This window comes from Triplophysa rosa, linkage group LG5 (assembly GCF_024868665.1).
Source record: "Triplophysa rosa linkage group LG5, Trosa_1v2, whole genome shotgun sequence".
NCBI lineage: Eukaryota > Metazoa > Chordata > Actinopteri > Cypriniformes > Nemacheilidae > Triplophysa > Triplophysa rosa.
The window spans coordinates 26,609,290-26,634,016 of record NC_079894.1 but is presented as its reverse complement, the minus strand read 5'-3'; the positions used below and the strand labels follow the sequence as shown (position 1 = coordinate 26,634,016).

The window sequence follows — 24,727 nt, the reverse complement described above, 5'->3', positions numbered from 1 at the left end:
CGTAGCGTATTTTACCGCCAGGGTGGCGTTCGCTTACGGCAGCTAACACGACTCGCCCGACGCCTCCTCCTGTGGAGTCCGCAGGTGAGCAGATCCCTGCGAGCCACACATCCCAGGCGACATGAACCAGACAGCCGATGTGCTCTCTCGTCAGTTGACGCCTCGCGGAGAGTGGCGACTCCACCCCCGCGCAGCCAGCTCATTGGGTACAGTCTGGGCGGGCTCAGTTAGACCCCTTCGCCTCCCTGGACACCACCCATTGCCCGCTAAGGTACTCCCTGCCTCGGCACGGATGCTCTAGTGCACAGCTGGCCATGGGACAAGCGGAAGTACGTCTTTCCCCCAGTGAGCCTCATTGCACAGACCCTGTGCAAGGTCAGGGAAGAGGAGCATCAAGTGTACTAGTTGCGCCATACTGGCCCAACCGGACTTGGTTCTCGGAGCTAATGCTCTTGACGACAGCTCCCACCTGGCCGATTCCCCTGACGAAGGACCTGCTTTCCCAGGGGAAGGGCACGTTATGGCATCACGGGCTAGACCTCTGGAACCTCCATGTCTGGCCCCTGGACGGAACGAGGAGATCCTGAGTGGCCTAACCCCTGCGGCGGTTAAGACCACTACTCAGGCTAGGGCCCTGGCCACTAGGCGACTATACGCCTATAGTGGTGCCTCTTCTCATCCTGGTGCTCTTCTCGAAGTGATCAAGTGGGTGCGGTCCTCCCAGAGACTCGAGAATAATCTCTCCCCTTCCACACTGAACGTGTATGTAGCCGCTGTTGCCGCTCATCACGACCCAGTTGCTGGTAGTCTCTAGGACAGCACAACCTGATCATTTGGTTCCTAAGGGGCGCGGGAAGGCTACCACCTCACCCACGCTCCGTACCCTCTTGCAACCTTGATGCGGTCCTGGAGCCCCTCGGAGATGCCGCTCTTTCTCACCTCACGATGAAGACGGCTCTCTGGATGTCGCTCAAGAGGGTAGCGGACCTACAAGCATTCTCCGTGTCCACAGATTGCCTAGAACTCGGGCCCAGTGATTCTCACGCTATCCTGAGACCCCGGCCCGGCTACGTGCCCAAAGTTCCCACCACTCCCACTAGACACCAGGTGGTGAACTTACAGGCGGTCCCCACCGGGGAGGAAGACCCAACCCCATCCGTGTTGTGTCCAGTACGCGCATTGCGCCTCTGCTTGGACCGCACACAGAGCCGCAGAAGCTCTGAGCAGCTCTTTGTCTGTTTTGGAGATCAGCAGGGAGGGCTGTCTCAAACAGTGATTGGTGCATTGGATCATGGACGCCGTCACTATGGCGTACCTGTCCTAAGATCGCCTAAGCCCACTGGGTGAGAGCTCTCTCCACACAGAGTACAGTCTCCTCATGGGCACTGGCTCTAGGCGCCTCTCTGGCAGACATCTGCAGAGCTGCGGGTTGGGCTACACCCATCACCTTCGCGAGGTCCTACAGCCTTCGCGTAAAACCGGTATTGGCTCGAGTCTTGCAGGCATCAGGCAAGACTGGCGGCCGGTAGGGTGTACGCCTATGACAGTACCTTACCCCCTTTCTCCTAAGGGGGTCAGCGTACTACTAGCCTCCCTTCTTCCCCCACTGGGTGAAGAACAGGCACTCCATCCATCACTAGCAAGCACCTCCTGCGGGCAGGCTGGGCAGAGCAGCCCTGCCCCTTAGGCCGGGTATATCCGGAGTTATTCGCATCATAGCTCTAACCGGACCTAGTGCTACCAGACGTTGCAACCCCCCAGTTGGGCGGTTCCGTCTGATGTATCCTCATGCTGGTTCCCACCTTGGAAACCCATGACCTCCTTAGGTGGACCTCCACCTCGCGGTTAACTCCTTCAGTCCGCACTTCTTCCCATGAGCTCTCCCCTATCGGTGAGACCATGTTGGTATCTCCACTAGACTCCTCCCTGCGGTAGGAAGTGGTCTCTATAGCGCATCCCCCACTTGAGGAAGTAGCGCTTGCCCAGTGGCCTTACGGTACCGGGCGGCTTCTCGCTGTTAGAGAAACAAGGCCGCCGCCTGTGAGGCCGAAGGCAGGGGCCTTCCCACCTTTCAAGAAAGCTCTGGGACCCCCTACCTACCCACTGGTAGGTTACTATTTCGCGGTAGCGCTCACAGCTGACACGCCCAGGCCAGTCACCGTCGCTTCGCTAGAGATTGTGACAGGGCACAGTGTTATGGCGTTTTCCATAGGAACCCCATCTGTCGGTTCGACACAACGTCGAGAGACCGACAGAAAGGGAACGTCTCGGTTACGGTTGTAACCTCGGTTCCCTGATGGAGGGAACGAGACGTTGTGTCCTCCTTGCCACAACACGTGCTGTCCACTGCAGCAGTCATGAGAGGTCTCAGGCTCCTCAGAACTAAGGTGAATGAATGAGGCACGCTGTCTCCCTTTTATACCCGGATATCCGGGGGCGGAGTCTGGCATGCAAATTTCATTCGCCAATTTTCATTGGCCTTTTCTAAGAAGTCAGAAGCGAATGGTTCTCAGGGACGAACCCCATCTGTCGGTTCGACACAACGTCTCGTTCCCTCCATCAGGGAACCGAGGTTACAACCGTAACCGAGACGTTTTTAGATACATAGTTTTGATGCCAGAATTTTCTCAGTCTGTAAGATAGTTAGACAAATGTCTATATAAAAATCTTTCATTTTTTCTTTTTGTAAAACGTTCTTAGCAGTTCACGTTTTTAAGGCTTGTTATTATTTCAGTGGCTAGATATTTATGCTTGGCAAGTATGTTTCTCACAATATTGAACCATTTGTAGACATTTTACAAAAACAAGCATGTTTTGTTTTTGGAACAGCATTACAAATTTTGATGCTCATGTAACCATAACTTTCACAGGCTGAAAATTACAAAGAAAAGATCTTTCCTTTTTACTGAAAAACAAAGTGAAAAGTTTTAGTTAAGAATATTTTCTTGCAGCATCAACACATCAATAGTGACACACAGTGCACGAGGTTGACAGACGCATCTGGGTCAGATTCAGCTGGTGATGTGTGTGTGTGTTTCTCTCTGTGTTTGCAGGAAGAGCTTTTCAGGATGTCGCTTAATTATCCCAGTTAAAATAGCTACAAATAAAAGATTGCAAGTGTGCACTCGGTAGGAAGCTTCTTCTTGTCATTTTACAGATGAACTCCGGTCACAAACAGCACATTACTCACGCTTTGCTCTGCAATTGTCCACACAGGGTTGCCATGGTCACCATGGCTCTCCATATGAGCGTTCCTATGAGGCTGCTCAAGCAGAAAGTCCAGCAGCTCCATTCCCCAGTAACCCTGAGAGAGAAGATTAAAATAATACAATCGTAAAAACACATGGCTCAAATGTTCACCTAGTCACACCTATAGTACAGAATTCACCTATAGATTGTGCTTGCAGGACTTTGATGTAAAATTGTTTGTTAATATTGAAATCTTTGAGCACAGTGTGAGAAATTGTTGGATCTCTTCTGAAATTAGGACTGTCAAACAATTAATAGCGATTAATCGCATCCAGAATAAAAGTTTGTGTTTACATAATAAATGCATATAAATATTACAGTATAATGTCAAGCAAGTACTGTGCTTATTTTGTTTTTATAAAAACACATACATGCATACATTTAAGAAAAATATAAAGATGAATAAACATTTATATATAATTTAAATAATTGGTAAATATAAATAAATACATGTAAATATTTCCTAAATATTCACGCATGTATGTATATGTGTTTATAAACACAAAAGAAATATGCACAGTACACAGACATATATTATGTAAACACAGACTTTTATCCTGGATGCGATTAATCATTAATCAATTCTGGAGAAGTTGGACGTCAGATTTTTTCCTCAAGAGAAAAATCACATTAGCAAGAAGTTTAAATCTTAGATGGTTTCTAGATATTTATGCCTGGGCAGTTTTGTAGTACGTTTCTCCGCTGTCGCCAGAAGTCGGGATGTCAGTTTCCGGTTTGCTCTCGTACCGCGCAAAATGTCAGTGTTTACAAGATGTCTTCAAGATCTGCCAAAAATAAGAATTAACGATGTACACCGCATCATTGATGCCTGGTCTCCTGCTCCAACAAGCAAGCGGGACAAAGGATTTAAGCTCTATATATCGAGTTATATCCACAACTACGAGGGTAAGTAGTTTAATCTAATGTGGTGTGCCGACAACGTTAACAGCATCACCTGGGGACCAGGCATCAACGATGCGGTGTACATCGTTATTGATTATATTTGGCAGATCTTTAAGACATCTTGTCAAAACTGATATTTTGTACGATGCGAGAGCAAACCGGAAACTGACATTCCGACTTCTGGCGACAGCGGAAGTTCGTCGCTACGCTTGTGCACAGGGCGTATTAGATCATGTAACATGCCTGGATTTCACAGACGGTGGTGACAATTTTACAAAAAGGAACTTATAAAAACACATTAAAAGATTTGTAACATCATAAGATGTTGATTTTACATTATTAACCAATAAAATTGTCTTATAGGAGTGTAATTGAATCATTGTACACATAGCGATTGTAAAGTGCCCAGGCCAGAAACTTGAAACTCTTGAATAAATGTAGAATAATTCTTGTTTGTCTTCTAAACATTTGTTTGTGCCTTGATAGAAAACTTCCTTCCTAAAGAATGAGTTAAGAAGCTGCTCAGGTTGTTAAAGTTTTGCCAGGTCTGTTGTGCCATCATAAAGTATTCATTTGAGATGCCGCGACGCCATTGTTAGTGCTGTAATACAGAAAATGCTCGTAGTTCTCTGAAAACCCATGTCACGCTCTTATCAGTTTGCGACATGCTCACAATTGGCTCTTATGACCCGGCTGACAAAAACTCAACACAGATGTGTCAAGAAACGATGGGATTGGACAGTGTAAATAACGAAAACATGGTACATGTGCAAACATGTTTGTTTTTGAGAGATAGGCCAATGCACATGTTATAATGAGCACAAACTCTCACGAGTGAGATGATGCAGTGACAGTTTTACTTTGCTCATTTAGATGTTTTATATATGTCGTGTGTCAGAGGGAAGAACATTAATCCGCTCAAACTCAGCTCGAGACAACTTCAACTTTCAAGCTTTCCCATCAGCTCTGCCGAATTTATAGACTCAAAAATTCAGAAAAGAACTAAACATGAGAAAGAATATCATGCTCTGAAAAACCTCTAGATGTATTTTAGCTGAAAGCCAAGAGTTAAGATTCTCTCTGACAGAAAAAGTAACCCTGCCCGAGAGCTGTTACCCTGTCAAACCTCAGACTGTTGAATCTGAACTGTTCAGTTGAAAGCCATTGGCTCAGAATCGCTGTTTTATGTGTTATCCGTCATATTTGTTTACATTTTCAGTCGTTAAAGGGATAGCTCACACAAAAATGACAATTCTTACATAATTTACACTCGTTGTCATGTCATGCCAAACCTGTATGACTTTCTTTCTGCTGAACAGAAATCAGAACACAAAAGAAGACATATTGAAAAACATTGATACCAAACAACCGCATTGACATCCATTGTATGAACACAAACCACCGAGACATTTCTCAAAATATCTTCTTTTATGTTCAATTGAAGAAAAGTAAAACATTTTCATGTTTGTGTGCTCTGTCCCTTTAAGAATTACATTAGGATATTTAAGCATTGCTGTGCGATGTGAAGGTTAGTTCACTGTGATTGAAATGTTTCTATGCATCTCGGACAGATTTCTAAACAACGACAAAGTCATATTTTACATTTGTGAATCGCGTTCTTGTCCTAACAGTAACAATGAGGCATCGCTTATCTTATAGCCAAGCAGATTCGTTTCAGATTCATTTCTCCTAAAATGAGATAAGCTTATCTCATCCGAGCAAAGTTTTATATGGTTTGTGCTTTTGCCCAAAGGAGTAACACACGAAACCACAGGCACGGCTAATCAACCTTTCAAGAAATTGAGTATTACACTTATTTGCACTTTGACACCAAACAAATCTAAGATAAATACACACCGTACACAAATACACACAGACGCAATCTTAAAACTCCAGAACTCCATTATCAAAGCTTTGAATAAAATGATTGCTGTAGTAAATCAAGATTGTGGATAGCAAAGTAATCCGTCGCCGTGACAAACGTTTCTCATGGTTGAGCAGCTGTGGGTAATTACGACATTTCAGGCTAATAGTGGAAAGTCGCAGAACTTCTCTGCTTCATCTGTTCCTAATGGAAAACTCAGTGAAGAACCAAATTCTTGATCATTTGTGCATCGTGCCACCAGACTAATTAGGAAAAGATCATTATCATATCTTTGTTTGTTGTCACGTCCACAAGGTTTTAAGTACGGAAGATACACTAGCTCATCTGAAAAAATCTCAAAAGCAGATTGTTCTCGAATGTCTAAATGAACGAGCGCTGAGATTAAACAGAGATGAAAGGGAGATATGATTCAGTAAAGAGATATAAGAAACATCTCAACTTGCCAAAATATTTCAATATGAACATTTGTCATCAAATTCTTTTAATACTAAAATTATCCTCAGGAAAATCTGGAACATTGTGCCATAATCAGAAAGCCGTAAAAAAGAAAAATCACTATTATTTCCCATAGACGTCAATGAGATTAAATGGTGAGCAAATGGAAAGTTTAAAATGCGTCTTAAATATTTATTTTGAGAAAAAAAGAGCCAAAAATGTCACTCAATTTAGAGTTTCAGAAGAGATCTCAACAATCTCACAAACTGAGCTCAGTTTTGCCAAGTCTGCAATCAAAAGTCATTATTATCAAAGATCTCAATATGAACTCAAAGATTTCTCATCAAATTTACCCAAATCCAAATGATTTTACCTCTACGATCTACACTCTAAACAGACTCCTTTCTTTGTTTTTATTTCTTCAAAGTCATTTTAGTGGAGAACAAGTTGATACTCAAATGAAACTGAGAACTTCATCTAATCTCTTTCTGAAGAACCTCTAGTACTTTTCAGTTATGAGACACTTACATTTTGCTTAGTTTAAGAACGTTAAACAAATAGATAATTCAGTAAAAACTTATCATATAAATAATTCTTGACATGGCTCTGGTACTTTGGACCTAAGGTAGCCCACATACTTTTCAGATGTATCTTTTATTGAATACTTCAAATTAATAACCAGCATTTCAAGAAAAATAATTTCCCTGAAAATAACCTCATTTCCTCAGAACACCTTCATTTCAGCATGGCACAAACAATGAACATCACAAAGGGTCAAACCAGAGAAAACACAATACTTCACCCCGTCTGAGAGAAGCGCCATGATCCAGGCACTCGAAGCCTACAGCAATACAAACAAACAAACAGATGAAATAATTAAATCCACCGAGGAAACAGGGTGTATGGATGCCGTGCTTCTCCTCTGGACGATTCTCTCTTCACTGCGTGTGTATGTGTGTTTCTTCAAAACAGCTCTCTGTTCTGGGACAAAGTTGAAACTGTAGATAAAATCCAGATAATGGGAACATGATTCAATTGGATTGGCAGTGGTCAGAGGGCTTTGACTGACAGGTTAAAGAATGCTCATGTGCCGTTTATCAGTAAGGAGTTGACGCTGATCTCATCAAAACAAGTTAACCAGATAACAAAGGGGAATGACATCACTTTTATATGTAATGTAAATGGTGCTTAAGACCTCGATAATGGAGGGGGTAAAAACAACGCAACAGTTTCGGCCTAAAGGGATAGATCACCCAACATAAAAATTATTTTAGCATTCACATGTCATTTTAAAACCTGTGTGATTTTCTTCTGCAGAACACAAAAGAAGATATTTTGAGGAACGTCGGTGATACCAAACAATACTGAACCCATTGACTTCCATTGTACACAAAACCACAGACATTTCTCAAAATATCTTCTTTTGTGTTTTTATCTTCATTCAGTTTATGCACAAATGTTTTTTTTGTTCCTCTAGATATGTTTGACATGACCAGCGAATCAGGACCGCCTTTTAAAGGCTCACACACTGTTAAGATCAAAGTTCATATTGATTGGAACAGACACTGTGGGTTTTGTCTTTTGTTAGCTTTACAGATGGGGATTAGAGCCAGTGATGTTATTGACTCTGATAAAGTCCAGCACAAAAACAGCTCAGAAAATCTCATTATCTCAAGGTTCCAGATTCTGGGTGTTAAAAAAAAGGAATAAAGAGGCAATCTTATTTCATCCTCTATATTTTTTTGTGTGAGCATTGTGTTTGTATGTACAGTGCACTTCTGCATGTGTGTGTGCACGTGCTTTCAATTCCAACAGCAGTGGACAAAAAAGCATCGAACATTATTGTCAGAAGCTGTTGAAAAAAAAACAGCATATGCTGTTTAGGTATGTTTCGATGCTGGTTTGTGCTGGTTTAAGCTGGTCATGTGCTGGTTTAAACTGGCCATGTGCTGGTTTAAGATGGTCATGTGCTGGTCCTCAGCTGGTCGTGTGCTGGTCCATAGCTGGTTTAGGCTGGTCAAACCAGCATAAAAAAACCTGACCCAGCATATGCTGTTTTTTTTCAAAATGGGTGTTGCAGCGTTTCATTTGGTCTATCAAGATGGGACGAGGTTCAAAGGTTAGGGAAGGTTGTGTAAAATCATTTCTGTTCCATTGTAACAGAAATGAAATCATCAATACATTTTCAGACATTTTTGTGATTTTTATATCACTTTAAACGTATATTAAAGGTGCAGCCATTATCAAATTACTGTTATCACTGATTCATAGTTGAGTTTATCAGCTGAATGTATGTTATGCTCTAGTTTTATTATGCATGCAGTAAAATACGTCCAAACTGTTATCAGGCATCGCACATGATAATGGCCATGATCATAAAAAACGAAATAATGTCTGCATCATTAATATGATTTCATGGCAAACTTACCCAAGCAAGAAACAATAAATAGCATCCAGTGTTTTTGTTGCTAATGCTTGGGTATGAATCATAGACTGTACAAAACCGTATGAATCAATTTAGTCATCTTTCATTCACATTTAAGAATGCGCTTTTGCACGTTTGTTGCTCAAATAGCTCAACCTGCTGGCCACATGCACCTAACATTGCGCATGCAAAATGCTGACAATAAAATAAAAGAACTCGGAACAAATTTGACTTTTTGTCATTTTGCTAAATAAAATGTGATGTATTTTAATTATATTTGAGGAACGTCCCCACGTCTGAGTGTAAAATTATAATCTCTTGTTTCAGCCGATAGCGGAGAGATTACAAACGACATTTCCCATGATTCCAAAAGGCTGCGACTGCGCATGTGCGCGTCATTTGGCACGTAAACAAGCAACAGGAAGTACAGCTGTTACATTGATCCCTTCTGGTTTGTACAGTGATTGTTTATTTAAATTATTTATGCTGGTCTGTGCTATTCAATCACATCTTTACGTTTTTATTGTTTATACAACATCTTTTTATTCACTGATTTACAGAATCGATTAATCCAGAAAAGCACAGTTTCGTTAGCTAGCATGCTAGGCTATGAACCGCACTTTATTGCCATTATTTAAAATTATTATCATTATTATTATGAATACTGTTGTTTAGTGATTGGAAGCTGATTTTATTAGATGTATGTTGATCTGGTCATTTTATCGTGAGTTTGCAAATGTCGTCATTTTGTCTGAGGTGTGTTTGTTCATTCATCGAAACAGCTGCTGTCAGGAGAAATGTATTCACTTTTAATGTCTTAAAATCATTACGGTTGTGGCATTTAACTTCTAAATGACCAATCTGCTGGGAATGGGCTTGAGCTTTATATGTTGTGTACAATAAAGAGAAAAGGTTTGCTATAGATATGGCAGGGCCCTAACTATAAATACATTGTAAAGTAGCCTATTTTTGGTTTTGTACTGTATATTGATAGTTTACAGTAACGTCATATGATATTTTGTGTGGTGCAGTGTCTTGCAGTTTAACATGCTATTATATATACCAATAAATAATATACGCAACCTATTCCATTTATCTTTCCGTTTTTTAAGATTTTTTAAATAAAAAAGCTACTGATTTATCCCACTGTACCTAATGCCAGTAATGTTAGATCAACAGGATATTTACCCTCCTGTCGAATTACACCAGAAATAATCAGCGTAACTTCATTCAACTATAAGCTAAAAATGCTACATAGAAAATTTGACAAGCTTGTATGATTCAGGAAAACAAATGGGCTGATTTGGATGTGACAGTTCATGATTCTGAAATTACAATATTAACAATCATAGTAATAAGGTTGTCTTTTTATAACAGATTGTTGTTCAAAGTGCTTTACAGATTAGTTAAATAAAATTAATCATCTGTCTATATATCAATATCAATCTGTTTATGTATCTATATGTATTCTATCTATATTTTCCTGTGCAGTGGTATAAAAGCGGTATAAAAAATGACTTGTCTTGTTCAGGCATGTGACGGTTTCAAATTTCCATACTGTGATTATTGCTGGAACTTTTACAGAAATATACTTTATTATGACATTTTTGAATTTTGTTACAAAAACATGTAAAAATTGTTGGTGCTTTCAACAAGTTTGACAACTTATTTAAACGAAACTTGAATATTTAATGTAAAAGGTATAATGTAAAATATAAGTACAGTAAAATAATCAGCTGTTTCAAATAGATGTAAATGTAACAGAACACAACTGTTAAGAAAGATAATAAGAACCAGAACATTTTCAACCCATATGTAGAAATAGTATATTCGACTGGCATGTTAAATGTCAAAAAAAGCAAGACAAATTTAAGAGTCCTTTATAATGCATACGACGTTTTGCCACCAGAGGGCAGTGGGATCAGTGTTAGGCTCTTGTATTGGCTGATTTGAACGTTAAAGTGATATTCTGTGGTCGTTTACTCACCCTCTTGTCATTTTCAACCTGAATGTCTTTTTTTTCCGCAGAACACAAAAGCAAATACTTTAAAGAATGTTGTTAACCGGCACCCATTCACTTTGGTTTTGTGTCCAGACGATAGAAGTGAATGGGTGCCGGTGCTGTTTGGTATAAAAATATCTTCTTTTGTGTTCTGCGGTCAGATGAAGGAACATGAAGGACTCACGCAGCTGAATTTGTTTCAACAAACATGCAGAACAAAATTAATATTCTATTCTTCTCACAACTTGTGCAGCAAGAGAACAATTCAGCTTTAACACGATATTAAAATCTGTGAATTATTCCTCTTTAAGGGGCATGGAGAGGTGACTTGTCCTCAGTGCAGTCAGCCAATCCCAGGGCAGCGTGCTGAAGGTAGCCAATAGCAGGGATGACGGAGTGCTTCCTGCCACCCAGTAGCAGCCCTGCGGAGCAGAGGAGGACAGAGCACCCCGGGGGAGTGGCTCGTACCCCAAGCTCCGAAGAAATTAGCCCCACTAAGTTCCCTGGTCTGTATCGTACGGGCGACCCTTCTCCCCCACATGATGGACACCACCATGAGCCGCCCGACGCAGTGTCTGATGACGAGAAGGAACACAACAAGAAGAAGAACAAATTTAAGAAGAAGGAGAAACGCAGTAAGATAAACACACTCGCATATTTATATATTTACACTCAACGTTATAACTTATCTGTTGAACTATATCACTGATAGAATAATTAAGTGATCAGTTTAGTTGTGTTAGTGACATATAATGAAGTGTCTTTGAAAATAGTATAATAGATAGTGAAGGGACATTTGTAAATGTCTGAATGTCATTGCATTAGAAGAAGAATATCCAACCAAGTGACGTTTGTAGATGCAATTTTAATATAAACGCTTTTATAGAATCTAATGCAATGCCATCCTTCCATTTTTTATTGTGCTTTTAGCATCTAATATACTTTAATGCGGTTTTTATTTGGGCATCTTAAAAAAACCCTGTCTCTAGAATACTTTCCCAGTAATTTCTCATGTTGTGATTTGTGTGTATAAAACCATTAAAATGTTTTATTAGCATCTTTTATTTAAACTTCAGTAGCAACAGACCATCAGAGTTTGTGTGTTTGATACATCTCACTTTAAGCTTAAAGGTGGGGTAACAAGCTACAGTATTTCATGCATCCTGACTTCTTTACACTGTTAAACGTGCTGGCTTCTCATGCTAAACATGGTCAACTCCATACACGAGTTGGACGTATGACGTAGTATTTCTGAGCACGATACACTCCGCCGGGGTTCGTATAGATTTCCGAAGTTTTTTTCAAACATGAATTCCTGTTTCGTAACAAGGGTTCTTAGTCCCTTATTAGACAATTCTCCCGGACAAGCACGCCCACATGTCAACCGCCGAGAGCAAGAGAAAGAGCACGTCCACAACACAGGGAGAGCGAGAGAAAGAGCACGCCCACAACACAGGGAGAGCGAGAGAAAGAGCATGCCCACAACTAGGGTTGGGAATCGAAAATCAATTCCAATTTGGAATCGGAATCGAAAGGCTAGGAATCGGATCGGAATCGAAAGGAATAGGAATCGGATACTTGAGATTAAAATTTGAATTCCTCTTATCAATTCCTGTGTGCATATTTTCAGAAAAGTACATGCGTTGCATGATCTGCTGATATCTCAATAAAAGCCCTTATGAAAATTATCGATATTTTTTACTATAGTAAGCATAGTTTAGCTATAGAATTTGCATTAAAGCACAGGAATCACAAATTAACCATAGTTGCATTATAGTAACTGCAGTTTAACCATGATGTAGTTCAACTATGATAGTACAAATTGTAATAAATCAGAAAAGGTGTGTTTCTATGTGTAAATATACACAAAACGGTGCTCATAAATACATAAATATATTTTGCAAACAAGTCAATAAGCAGGCTAAATGACCATACAGGTTGAATGTTTTACTTCAACTGTGGAATCGATAAGAATCGAAATCGATAAGCAGAATCAGAATTGGAATCGGAATCGATAAAATTGAAACGATTCCCAACCCTACCCACAACACAGGGAGAGCGAGAGATAGAGCACGCCCATCAATGTGTTTCGTTCGTAATGGAAGTTCAGCTGTGTTACATGCCATTTTGGTAATGGATGTTATATAAACGGTGGATGTAAAGCTGAATTTGCAGATTGTTTGAAACTGATATATGGAGCAGTCCCAGCGCTAAAAGATGCCGGACATGAACCGCATGCGGTAAGTGAAATTTGAGTCATATGTCTGTGTTTTGTTGGCAATCGGTGCGTACGTGCATAATGTAAACAACACAAACGTATAGTGAATCAAAACATTATCCCTGTTATGCAGGGATAATGCGATGATAAATTGTGTGCTCGTGCTTTAGTTCCACCCACTGCACACCTCCAGGAGGTCGATTGTTTTCGGAAATATTTGTACAGCTGTATCTGTCTTTTATAAATGTGATCAAACTAAAGTATGCAATACTACTCTATAGGTACTCAAAATTAATATGAGAGTGGCAGAAACTGCATGTGTTACCTCCGTTTTAAACTTGAAATTCTTGTTTTTATTCATGGCAATATGAAACGTGTTTTTAAAAATGTCTATATCTAAGTGGCGTGGAAGCATGCTTTGATTATCTTTAACAAGGGGCCTGTACCATAATCCGGTTTAGGTGGCTGGCCAGGTAAGTTTAGGATTAGTTTGCGCCAACCCTGGGTTTAAGGTACCATGAAAGTAGTTTGTCTTTAATCGGTGTTCTTCGCCATGGTAACTTACGCCGCACGGGTAACCTGCTCCGGAGCAGGTTATGATCTAGATTAGAGATCGCACACCGAAACTGAACCAATCAGCTGTTAGCCAATTTACATATAAATGACACAACTAATTCACAGTGTGTGTTACAATGGCTAGTTTTTTAAATAATGTGTAATAAAATAAAAACACTAATATAAAATATATAAATATATCGCATGAAATTTATTTATTTAATATTCTCTTACTGTACTACACACAGTATTTCTTTGCATTGCATTTTTTACATTCTTGTCTGTGGGGCAGAACATTTAGGAACACTTTCAGTTTCACTGTGTTGGGACATTTATCTTCTTTGTCCATTAAAGAAACCTTCTATTAAACAGCTGCAGGAAGACACAGACAAAACCATACATTGACAGGTGACATCACATATCTTTTAACACTGCTATTTGAATCTCTTTTTTATCAAGTTACACTTAGAATTCACCTAAATAATGTATCATACAGTAGGCCTACATTTTAAAATGTATAAGAAGTTTGTAATGCTGTAATGCTTGTATCATTCCTTAATGCATCTGTGTTGTGTCAGTGCTTTGAGGGAGGTAAAATAAAATGGGGAACAGTACAAAACACTTTAAATACACTTTAAACACAGAACCACTTCAACATGGCCCTCAGTCAAACCAGAGTCAGGATTGAGATGATTTTTTAATGTACACTTCAACTGACTACTACCTTCACAAACTGACATTTTTTTATTAGCCTTCTTTATTTAGAATGAGCGTCTCTAGTGTATTTTGTTCACATTTCTTCTGTAACCTATGGAGGTAGACACATCAGTTTTTGGGGAAGGTCGTGAAATAACAGAGACGCTACAATAACAGAGACACCAGTAATGTCAAATCTAAATCCTCACATTCACACGTGTGCCATAATGAATAGCACATTACATTTATCTCTTTAACTCTGTCAGAGCGCACAGATAGTTTCACTTCATCATGTGCTTCACCCTCATTAATAAAGGTTAACTAAAAGGTAACTAATATAAGGCAGGTTATTTTCATCCACTGTGGGTGCACATGCACACATATTGAACACACACATCATATATATTACATTACTATAGTATTGCCCTTATAATAGGCGTGTACTATTTAGTAGTTTTAAGGGGTCATATCGAGCGAACACGTGTTTTTCTGTGTCTTTGGTGTGTTATAAGTTGCCCATGCATGTATTAGACACGTAAAATTGCAAAAAAGAAAGTGTCTGAACAAAAGATGCATTCTATCTAAAAGCGAATGCTCACCCAGACCTGCCTGAAACGCCTCGTGTAACCACACCCCCACAAATCTACTTCAGTTCGTGGTCTGATTTGACTAAGACCGCCCAAAGGTATACGCAAGTAAGGTGGGCGTACCTATCAGTACAATTGAAGAGGAACCTGATGTTCCAAATATGGTGAGAGGCGTTACATTTCCATCACACGCTTGCAGTATTCGACCAATCACTACGCACTGGTTAACTGGCCAATCATAGCACACCTCGCTTTTCAGAGGTTTGTAAAAAATCTGCGCGTTTCAGAGAGGCGGGGCAAAGAGGAGATACAAACATGCACGGTATGTGGAAAATACAGCGTTTTTGAACCTTAAATCGTGTATACACATTGCATTACATCTAAAACAAACCATAATATTCGTTTTAGCCGTGTCATATGACCCCTTTAACTTGCGCATTAACGCAATCAGCAGTGTTTCTGAAACACTTCTCTCTTGCGTAGACAGCAGAAATAGCATTACTCCGTGGCTGAAATCAATTTTTGTGTTACTAATATTTGATGATAAAATATATAGTAATGTAGTTGTTACTACACTGATACTAGTTTAAAAAGCATGCAAATATTCATGTAACAATATTAGTTTAAATATGAAATGTTATTAAACGCATTAAACAATTTAAATCTACCTGACAACCGTTTCTAAAAGGGTTGACACGATTGGAAAAAACTCTTTAGGCCTTTTTGAACAAAAACGTGAAGTCAAATATAGTATATATTGAATAAATTAAAGGGATAGTTCATCCAAAAATGAATATGTTGTCATTTCTTTGTTCTGCTAAACACAGAGGAAGATATTTGGAAGAATGTCAGTAACCAAACAGATCTCACCCCCCACTCCCCCCCCCCCTTATTGACTCCCATAGTATTTATTTTCCCTACTATGGCAGTCAGTGGGGGATGATGTCTGTTTGGTTACTGACATTCTTCCAAATATCTTCCTCTGTGTTTAGCAGAACAAAGAAATGTATACAGGTTTGAGGGTATATGATGACAGAATTTTCATTTTCGAGTGAGCTATCCCTTTAAATGCAGTCAATAGGCTGAAATAAGTTGTAGTGTGATCATCATGGCCAGTTGTTCCAGTTTCTTTGCATATGTTCAGAGTGGAGAAAACATCGTATTTTCCTACCACTATATTTAGCCCACCTGCATCAGCCTATCGCGGGCAAGCAGGAAGTGATGGACGCTTTCAGGACACACCCGGTCCGCCCCTTCCCCCATAGATGTGTGGAGGAGCCGGTCATGAATACTGTCTGACAGGCTCAGAATCGGGTTAGTGAGTTGTGATCTGAGAAGTGAAACTCTTGGAACACAGAACTGGATCACTAAAAAAAGAAGCAGGCTCACGGGAACACCACTAAATCAGACGCTGACCTCTTTATTGTAGTTTTGGTGTCTTTCTCTTGCTCTCATTTCACACTACCTTCTCTTCTCATTTCAATCTCATCTAACCTTGAGGATGGTCAACTAGCAGAGAGAGAGAACCAGAGGGTGGGACAGTGAATTTTGCACAGCCATTTATTGCATTTTTTCTGTGTAGCATCAGGTCTGGATGTAAATGTCATCAAGTCTCTTTTTGTCTCGTCTCCTCATTTCATTTTGTCTTTCCTCCTCTTATTCCATCTCTTCTGTTCTCTTCTGGTCTCATCTCTTCTCCTCTCTTTTTTCTGTTCTCATTTCATCTCTTCTAATATATTGTCTTCTCCGTCTCGTCTCGTCTCGTTTCATCTTGTCATCTCTCCTTTCCTGTTCTATCCTTTCCCCTCTTCTTATCCATTCTGTTATCTTTTCCTCCTCTTCTCTTCTCCTCTCTCCTTTTTTTCTCCTGTCCTCCTTCTGCACAGCTGAGGGATACGCCGCGTTCCAGGAGGACAGTTCTGCCGATGAGGCCGAGAGTCCGTCCAAGATGAAGCGTTCCAAAGGCATCCACGTCTTCAAGAAGCCCAGTTTCTCCAAGAAGAAAGAGAAGGATTTCAAGGTGAAGGAGAAAGGGCCGAAGGAGGAGAAGGCCAAGGACAAGAAGTCTAAAGACCTGACAGCGGCGGACGTGGTGAAACAGTGGAAAGAAAAGAAGAAGAAGAAGAAGCCCACCATGGAACCCGAACCCGTCGTCACGGAGACAGCGGCGATGTTCCGGCCGATCTTCGGAGCGCCTTTAGGAGAAGCGGTGAGGAGAACGGCGCTGTACGATGGCATACAGCTCCCAGCCATCTTCAGAGAGTGTGTGGACTACATCGAGAGCTACGGCATGAAATGTGAAGGCATCTATCGCGTCTCTGGTACGTCCTGAATATTCTTTTATTGCTGCGGGTGAATTTTGCTTCATGTAAGGAACGATTGAGTGTGATTTTGTTGTAAACTGTCCATTATTTTCTGGTCTTCTGTCTGTAGGTACCAAGTCTAAAGTGGATGAGCTGAAGGCAGCGTATGATCGCGAAGAGTGTCCATGTCTGGAGGAGTACGATCCCCACACGGTGGCCAGTCTGCTGAAGCAATACCTGCGAGAGCTTCCCGATAACCTGCTGGGTAAAGACATGGCCCCGCGCTTCGAGGAGGCCTGCGGGCGACCCAGCGAGGCGGAGAAACTGCAGGAGTTTCAGCGACTTTTGGGAGAGGTGCCTGCGGGGAACAGACTTCTGCTGGCCTGGCTCATCACACACATGGACCACGTCATCGCGCGCGAGGCAGACACGAAGATGAACATCCAGAATATCTCCATCGTGCTCAATCCCACTGTACAGGTGATCTTATAATACTGTATTCGGCACGCTCTCGTCATTCAAGATCTGTGTTTTATGGCTCATTTTGCAACTGTGGTTTTCCGAGCCAAATTCAAGTTTACATTTGATTTAAACCACAAGGCCACATCAAACAGAGACATGTTCTTATGAAATTACATTTCAGTTTCAGTCCAAAAGTGAAATTATTTTTGTTATTCTGTAATTCCGTATTTGAACGCTTTTCGCACTGCCTGTATTAGATCGGGAACCGTGTGCTGTACGTCTTCTTTACTCACGTCCGTGAGCTGTTTGGCGATGTGGTCCTGAAGCCTGTCGTCCATCCTCTGCGCTGGTCCAACATGGCTACCATGCCCACCCTGCCCGAGACCCAAGAGAGTATTAAAGAGGAGATCCGCAGACAGGTGAGTCATCGCTGTTTTTGTTTGTGTAACTGATTTGTAACTATAATGACCCAAACATTTACATGACATTTACGTAGGGATGTAACGATTCACCATGAATCGGTTGAAAATCGATTATAATTTGTGACGATTCAACCCGGTTGAGATGTTATTTGAATCGCAATACATGTTTTGAACATCAGGGTCCGCTGTGTTTACTGCAAACTTGGAAATGTTGGATATGCTGATATTTCTTAAATGTCAAAAAAATCCAAGAAAAGCACAGACAAAGTCTGCAGTCTCCGCATGCAGCATTTTTTCACCTAATGACACACTTTAGGAAGTTAATATAACTTAGTGGTGAGTTGTACTTGGGGACATTTTCGTTTTTATTTTGGGCATGTTTTTCGACGTGTGATCTCACAGCATGCCATTGTCAACTTTAGTCGTATAAAATAATTTCCCAAAAACCAAATTGTTGACAGTGAAAATACTGGGTGACTAGAGTAATGGAGTAAACCTCACTCCCCGATCTCAAGAGGTGCTCTAGCAATTAGCCACTAGAGACTGTGGTCTATAGCCTATCCTTAGAGCGCCCGTCTCCCACTCTGGAGTAGGGTTGTTACGGTACCATAAACATGTCTTATGATACTATACCAGCTGAAGTATCTCGATACCAAGTAGTATCACGATGCTGTGCCATATAATTCAAATTTATACAAAAAACACAGATTTAGATTAAACATTTTCTATTTACTATAGTAAACTGTATTATACTTTGCACTAGAATATGTTGTTGTATTAACTGTAGTAATTGGATAAATTGTAGCAAATACATTTACATTTAGTAATTTGTAAATACTCTAAATACTGTAGTATACTTAAATATTTACTATGATAAGACTCAAAAACACTAGTATCTATGAGTTTTAGTAGTTTACTGTAGTAAATACTAAAGTACACTAGATCATTTTTCACGTAGGAACTAATTCAAATGTTGGACAAATTTAATTGATACAGCAGTCTTTATAAAGGGAAATATTAGGCTTACTTTAAATGCAGAACTAAGACGGCCAGTAGGTGGCGTCAATTTTCCACTGAGTTAGTGAATCATTTAACCAACTCGGTCAAATCGCCAATTTGAATCATTAACTCGTCCGAGTCATTCAAAATACACATTCATCTTGGAGATAAACACCGCAAAAAGGCAGATGTAAGTGTTCAAATAAATATTAATGCGCATATGCAACATACCTACGGTACTACAATACTACCGTTTCAAAAATAGAGGCATCGCAGGTATTTTGAACTCTGGAGTCTGTCAACGCTGGTTCGAGGCCCGCTCGTAGCGGGGCGAGTAGGACCAGTTTCTCTAATCGTTTTTGGAACACAGTATTAAGCCCTGTTCATAGATATAAGTTTCTTTTTGTTAACTTTATTATTCATTATATTTATTCAAGTTGAATGATTTATAGATTTTATTGGTAATATTAGGTATAATTATTGACACCCCACCCTGGACCCCACAAATTTTTAAACCCTGGCTACGGCTACGCACGACCATAACTTACCCTTTAGTTTAATTATTTTAAAGAGACTTTTGTATTATACTTTTTTTATTTGATTTGGAATTTGTTTTAAAATTGCAGTTTAGTTTTGTTATTTGTTATTTTACAACGAAATGTGCAGCATTTGAGAAATAATAAGTCATTTTGAAAAAATAAACCGTGAATGAATCATATCGTGAGATCAGTATTGTGAATCGCATCGCATCGTGAGCTAAGTGAATCGTCACATCCCTACTTTTTACGCATTTAGCAGACGCTTTTATCTAAAGCGACTTGCGTTTTTTCAGTTTGTGTGTTCCCTGCGAATCGAACCCACGACCTTTACTTTAGTACTTTCAAATTCAGACATCCCTTTGATCATAAATTATTATTATATTATATAAATATTATTACAAATACAGATTAAGCATAATCTAAACATTAAATTATGAAACTCTAGTCCTAAAACACCCAAGGCTCTGATTATTATCTGGAAGTGAAACTGTGAACTTGATCTCCCCCTGTATTTACCGTTGCTCTATTTGTTTAAGCTTTACATATTAGGGTTGTTTTTTCCGTTGTGCCAAAGCAAACTTGACCTTGTAACAAGGAAATAAATGTGATATTCAAATTAGAAGATAAATCCCCTCTCTGTGGATCATGAGAAGCTGCTAATGTTGTGACATAAATAACACAAGAGCTGAAGGTTTTATTGATCAGAGGTTGCTCTTTCAAATCTCTGATCAACGGAGATGTCACTCAGATCTTTTATTTAAAGGCCGAAATATTTGACCAAATTAAATTCCACAGATGTCTCACTTGTATTTATCCCAAACATTCAGGAGAACGTCTGAATCTTCATTTAATGTCATGAAGCAGTAACGGTTGAGAGGTCTCAACAGTGTTTTTCTTTTTTTTTCATTTCTGCAGGAGTTCTTGTTGAACCGTCTTCACAGAGATCTGCAGGCCGGTGTGAAGGATTTGTCTAAGGAAGAGAGACTGTGGGAGGTGCAGCGTATCGTCACGGCTCTGAAACGCAAACTCCGTGAGGCTAAGAGACAGGCAAGAGCTGCAGGGCGCCTACCCTGGCATTATTACATATCATCTCACAGAAAAAGAGAAAGTGAACCGAGGTTTAATGCACAATTATATTTGTGTTGCCTCAAAAAATGCCATTGGTAAAGGTTTAAGGTACAGGTAAATAAGTTTAACCATTAGAAATTCTACAAGTTTATCACAACCAGTGTGTGTCATTTGCGTAATTTGTTGTAAAGAATAAATGTTTGGAAGTATAATGTTGAATTTACACTTTTTACATTTTTATAAGTACTCTGCCCTGTCAGTCTACTGTACCGACGTTTAGTTACATCTCATTCGATCTCAATCTACAGGAGTGTGAGACTAAAATCGCACAGGAGATCGCCAGCCTGTCTAAAGAGGATGTGTCAAAAGAGGAGATGTCTGAGAATGAGGAAGAGGTTATCAATCTTCTCCTGGCACAGGTGATGCTCTGGTTAACATGATTTCTAATGCTTTTTTTTGCTGGAGTCAGTGATTTTTCACACAAATCACCTTGGTAAATGTTAAGAAAAGCTGTGCATCAGTTTGAGCCCGATCCGTAATATGTTGTAGTATGCAGTTATAGTGTCCTACATCAGTACCGTATGCTGTATGTACGGCTGATGTGTTTCCGTGGCGCCCCCCGCAGGAGAATGAGATCCTAACAGAGCAGGAAGAGCTGATCTCGCTGGAGCAGGTGCTGCGCCGACAGATCGCCACAGAGAAAGAGGAGATCGAACGGCTGAGTGCGGAGATCGCAGACATACAAAGGTGACACAAATGTTTTGTTATGGATTCCGTTAAAGTCATATTATGAGCAGTAATTATCATCCATGATTTATTTATTCTTTATGTGAAAATGCGGGTAATACCATGGTAAAGTGTGTAAGAGTGTCGACCCATCCATCATAGAATAAAACAGCTTGTAAATGACCTAGTGCACTTTTAAAATCTCACTGGGTTCTTCAAGAAAATAATGTAGAGCTCATATAGAAAAATCTGAAATCTCATCAAAGTTTGATTTTTGAGTTTCTGTCTTTCATTCTGTAATTGACATGGCACACATTCAGCCGTCAGCAGGGTCGCAGTGAGACGGAGGAATATTCATCCGACAGTGAGAGCGAGAGTGAAGATGAAGAAGAACTGCAGATGATTCTAGAAGACCTGCAGAAACAGAATGAAGAACTGGAGGTGAGAGAGGGAAATGTGTTTCAAAGATCTGAAGAAAGGTTTTGTCTCTTTAGTTTCAAACTACAGCAAGAGCACACACATCAACTTGAAATGGGTGCAGATCATATCAGTAAAATATATACAAAGTTGACACACCTAATCTCCAAAACATCCGTACCTGGATCTTTGTCGATTTAGCCGTAGTCGCTAGGCTGTGCGTCAGAGTCCTTCTGAGAGACGTCTGTGTGTGTTTTCTTTGTTTCTCCAGAATAAAAACACTCATCTGAATCAGGCCATCCACGAGGAACAGGAGGCCATATTGGAACTGCGTGTTCAGCTCCGCTTACTTCAGAGCCACAAACTGCAACAGGAGCTCACCGCCCCGCCCACAGCTGAACAGGCTCCGCCTTCTCAGCCTAGTCCAGAAGAACGATCAAGAGCGGATGAGCCAATCAAACGTGCCGCAGCGGTCACCATAGATTCGCCCGCTGCGCCCGCCCCTGCCCCAGCCAATGGGAAGCCTGGAAAAGATGCGATGAAACCATCGCCTAGCAAAGACAAGAGGGAGGCCAACCTGTAAATCATCTGACCTTCTCTGTACCCCTTCATCAGTTCACCTGCATTTGTGTTTGTGCTCATCGTGTCCCTGTGACATCCCAGCTTAACGGCACGGCATTGCCACCATTTCATAAGGTGAAGGGGGATTTTTTTACACTGGAGAAAACACGGCAAGGAGGTATTGTGAACTGTCAAAGTTGTTGAAACAGACTGGAATTGAATGCATTATTTTTACACACATAAGTCTGTATATGAAGTTTAAGCTGAAATGAATGTCAGCACAATCGGAGTTACATCTCGTCTCCTGACACATGTCTGGTGGTAGTTCTCTCATTTTTTTCTAGTAGGTATTTAAAATCTGTGTGAATTTCATGAAATCTGTCAAGAACACGTCCAGGTCACATATTAATCTGAAATCAGAGGAACAAAAGCAAGAAATCATATTTTTCATAAAGAAAATGAAGACCGATCTGAGCATTTATTATAAAGTTCACTATTTAATAGTCAAAATATATATATAAACATGTCAATTGTAACTGCACTCATGTTTTGACTTTTTCAAATAATTGAGGTGACAATTGAACATCTATTCTACCTAATTCCTTCTATTATAATGCATAATGCGTAAACAAATGAATGAGTGCTACATATTACTTCAAATGATTGAAAATCATATTATTTCAATTGCAAAATATTTCATAGTATTTGATAGGGGTACATAAAATGATCTTTGTTTCTGTTTGCAAAATATGTTATTTCTTTTGATACGGGGATCAAATGTGACCCCAGCGCGTTCTTGAAGGGTGTGTGAGACTCATTCAAACCTTTTGCAAAACATTTCAACAAGCTTCAACAATGAGACGTCTTCTGTACCTTTCGTCCCGATTGGTCAGTTAATCACACAAGTGACATTCAGAGACATCACAATCATTTCAGACCGGTGACTTAGCATGTAGATGTATGTAACTGGTTATTGTTAACAATATTTCATTTTTTATTCATCACGTCTTGTTTATTTATACAGTTTCGCTCACAATTAAATCACAAATGAGAATGTACACTGAGAAGTATCCTGAACGTCTTTTGCCAAGCAGCAGAAAATTAGAGCGGGCTGCTAGTTCTCCTGGTGAGTTCCTGTTGTAGGTTCAGGTCCAGATCAAACCGGACTCAGTCCTGCAAAATGAAGTTTGTTTTCATGAAACTATCGTGCCATAGGTAGCTGTGTGCCGCCGCACAGAAGAATTTATCAGAAGATGCTCTGGGACATTGTAATACATCTAGATTGTATTTTTACCTAAAGATATTCCAAGGAATCGGTTCTGAGCATTTATTATAAAGTTCACTATTTAATAGTCAAAATATATATATAAACATGTCGACTTTAACTGCACTCAACTATGCAGACGTGCACTAGAACAAGAAATAGTGATAGCCGTTTATTGTGGAATTGGTAACATTTTTGTTTGTTTCCGTACATTCACGTTATGTCATGTCTTATGAACTTTAATGCATATAGTGAAGCACAAAATCACATTTTTAATTAAAACGTATTATGGGATGTTTTACAGTGTTGGTGATTTGTTGTTTTTACATGCAAGTCCTGCCAAAAAAGGTCATATTTCACACCAACATAAAAAATGAAGTTGAGTACAGAAATGAAGCTTTTTTGCATTTTAATGTGTTAATATTTTACACAACTTTCGTTACCATAATGCAGAAAAAATGTGTCGAAACATTTTTAATGGCTTCATTTGTTGATGTATGAAATAGGACCCACACACTTCTTGGCAAGTTTTGTTTTGTTTGCAAATTGTTTATTGATGGTTATTTTGGAAACGTGCACTAGATTGTTACCAATTCTTCCTTTTATCTTTCTTTTTTATACAGATATTCTGTCATTATGTTTTTCATTGTTTGTGCGGAATGCTAATATTCTCATGGATCATTGTGTACTATTGTTCAGATCTAACACTTATGATATTCATTTGGCTTTATATGTTATTTTTTCTTTTTCGGTCATTTCATTTTTTTCCTTGTCATGCTGTCAAGCAGGTGTGAGGAGCTACACTTCAGAAATTCTTTGAAACAATGTCTTTCTGTTAGAACTCATCTCAAATATTATAGACAAAGCTTTTTGTAGCTCATGGTCATTGTGAACAGAATTCTGCCGTCTAAAATAAAACAAGCCTGGTCAAGTCTGAACAATTTCCCCATGAGTACAGAAAAGTGGGATCATCCTGTTATCTCTGTCTGTTGAAGGCCTCAGTGATGCTGG

General features: G+C 39.9%; 2 protein-coding genes across 3 annotated transcripts in view; one reads left to right on the top strand and one right to left on the bottom strand.

Moving 5' to 3' along the window:
- Window positions 1–7,394, bottom strand: part of creb3l3b (cAMP responsive element binding protein 3-like 3b) — a 31,618-nt gene extending 24,224 nt beyond the window's left edge. Inside the window, exons 1-2 of the mRNA XM_057334286.1 lie at window positions 7,275–7,394; window positions 3,191–3,304 (exon numbers count right to left, since the gene is read on the bottom strand). Coding sequence (XP_057190269.1) covers window positions 3,191–3,304; window positions 7,275–7,295 — 135 coding nt within the window. The 5' untranslated portion in view covers window positions 7,296–7,394. The remainder of the gene's footprint in view (window positions 1–3,190; window positions 3,305–7,274) is intronic.
- A 1,885-nt stretch (window positions 7,395–9,279) lies between these two features.
- On the top strand, window positions 9,280–24,673 carry ralbp1 (ralA binding protein 1). Of its 2 annotated transcripts, XM_057334395.1 has the most exons (10): window positions 9,280–9,348; window positions 11,211–11,534; window positions 16,842–17,276; window positions 17,389–17,738; window positions 17,978–18,139; window positions 20,596–20,727; window positions 21,057–21,167; window positions 21,374–21,495; window positions 21,795–21,915; window positions 22,163–24,673. In XM_057334395.1, exons 2-10 carry the CDS (start codon window positions 11,288–11,290, stop codon window positions 22,472–22,474), a joined length of 1,992 nt encoding a protein of 663 aa, XP_057190378.1. In that variant the 5' UTR covers window positions 9,280–9,348; window positions 11,211–11,287; the 3' UTR covers window positions 22,475–24,673. The 2 variants fall into 2 exon arrangements, with proteins under 2 accessions (XP_057190378.1, XP_057190379.1); XM_057334396.1 differs by lacking the exons at window positions 9,280–9,348; window positions 11,211–11,534 and adding an exon at window positions 15,888–16,488.
- Window positions 24,674–24,727: the final 54 nt, after the last annotated feature.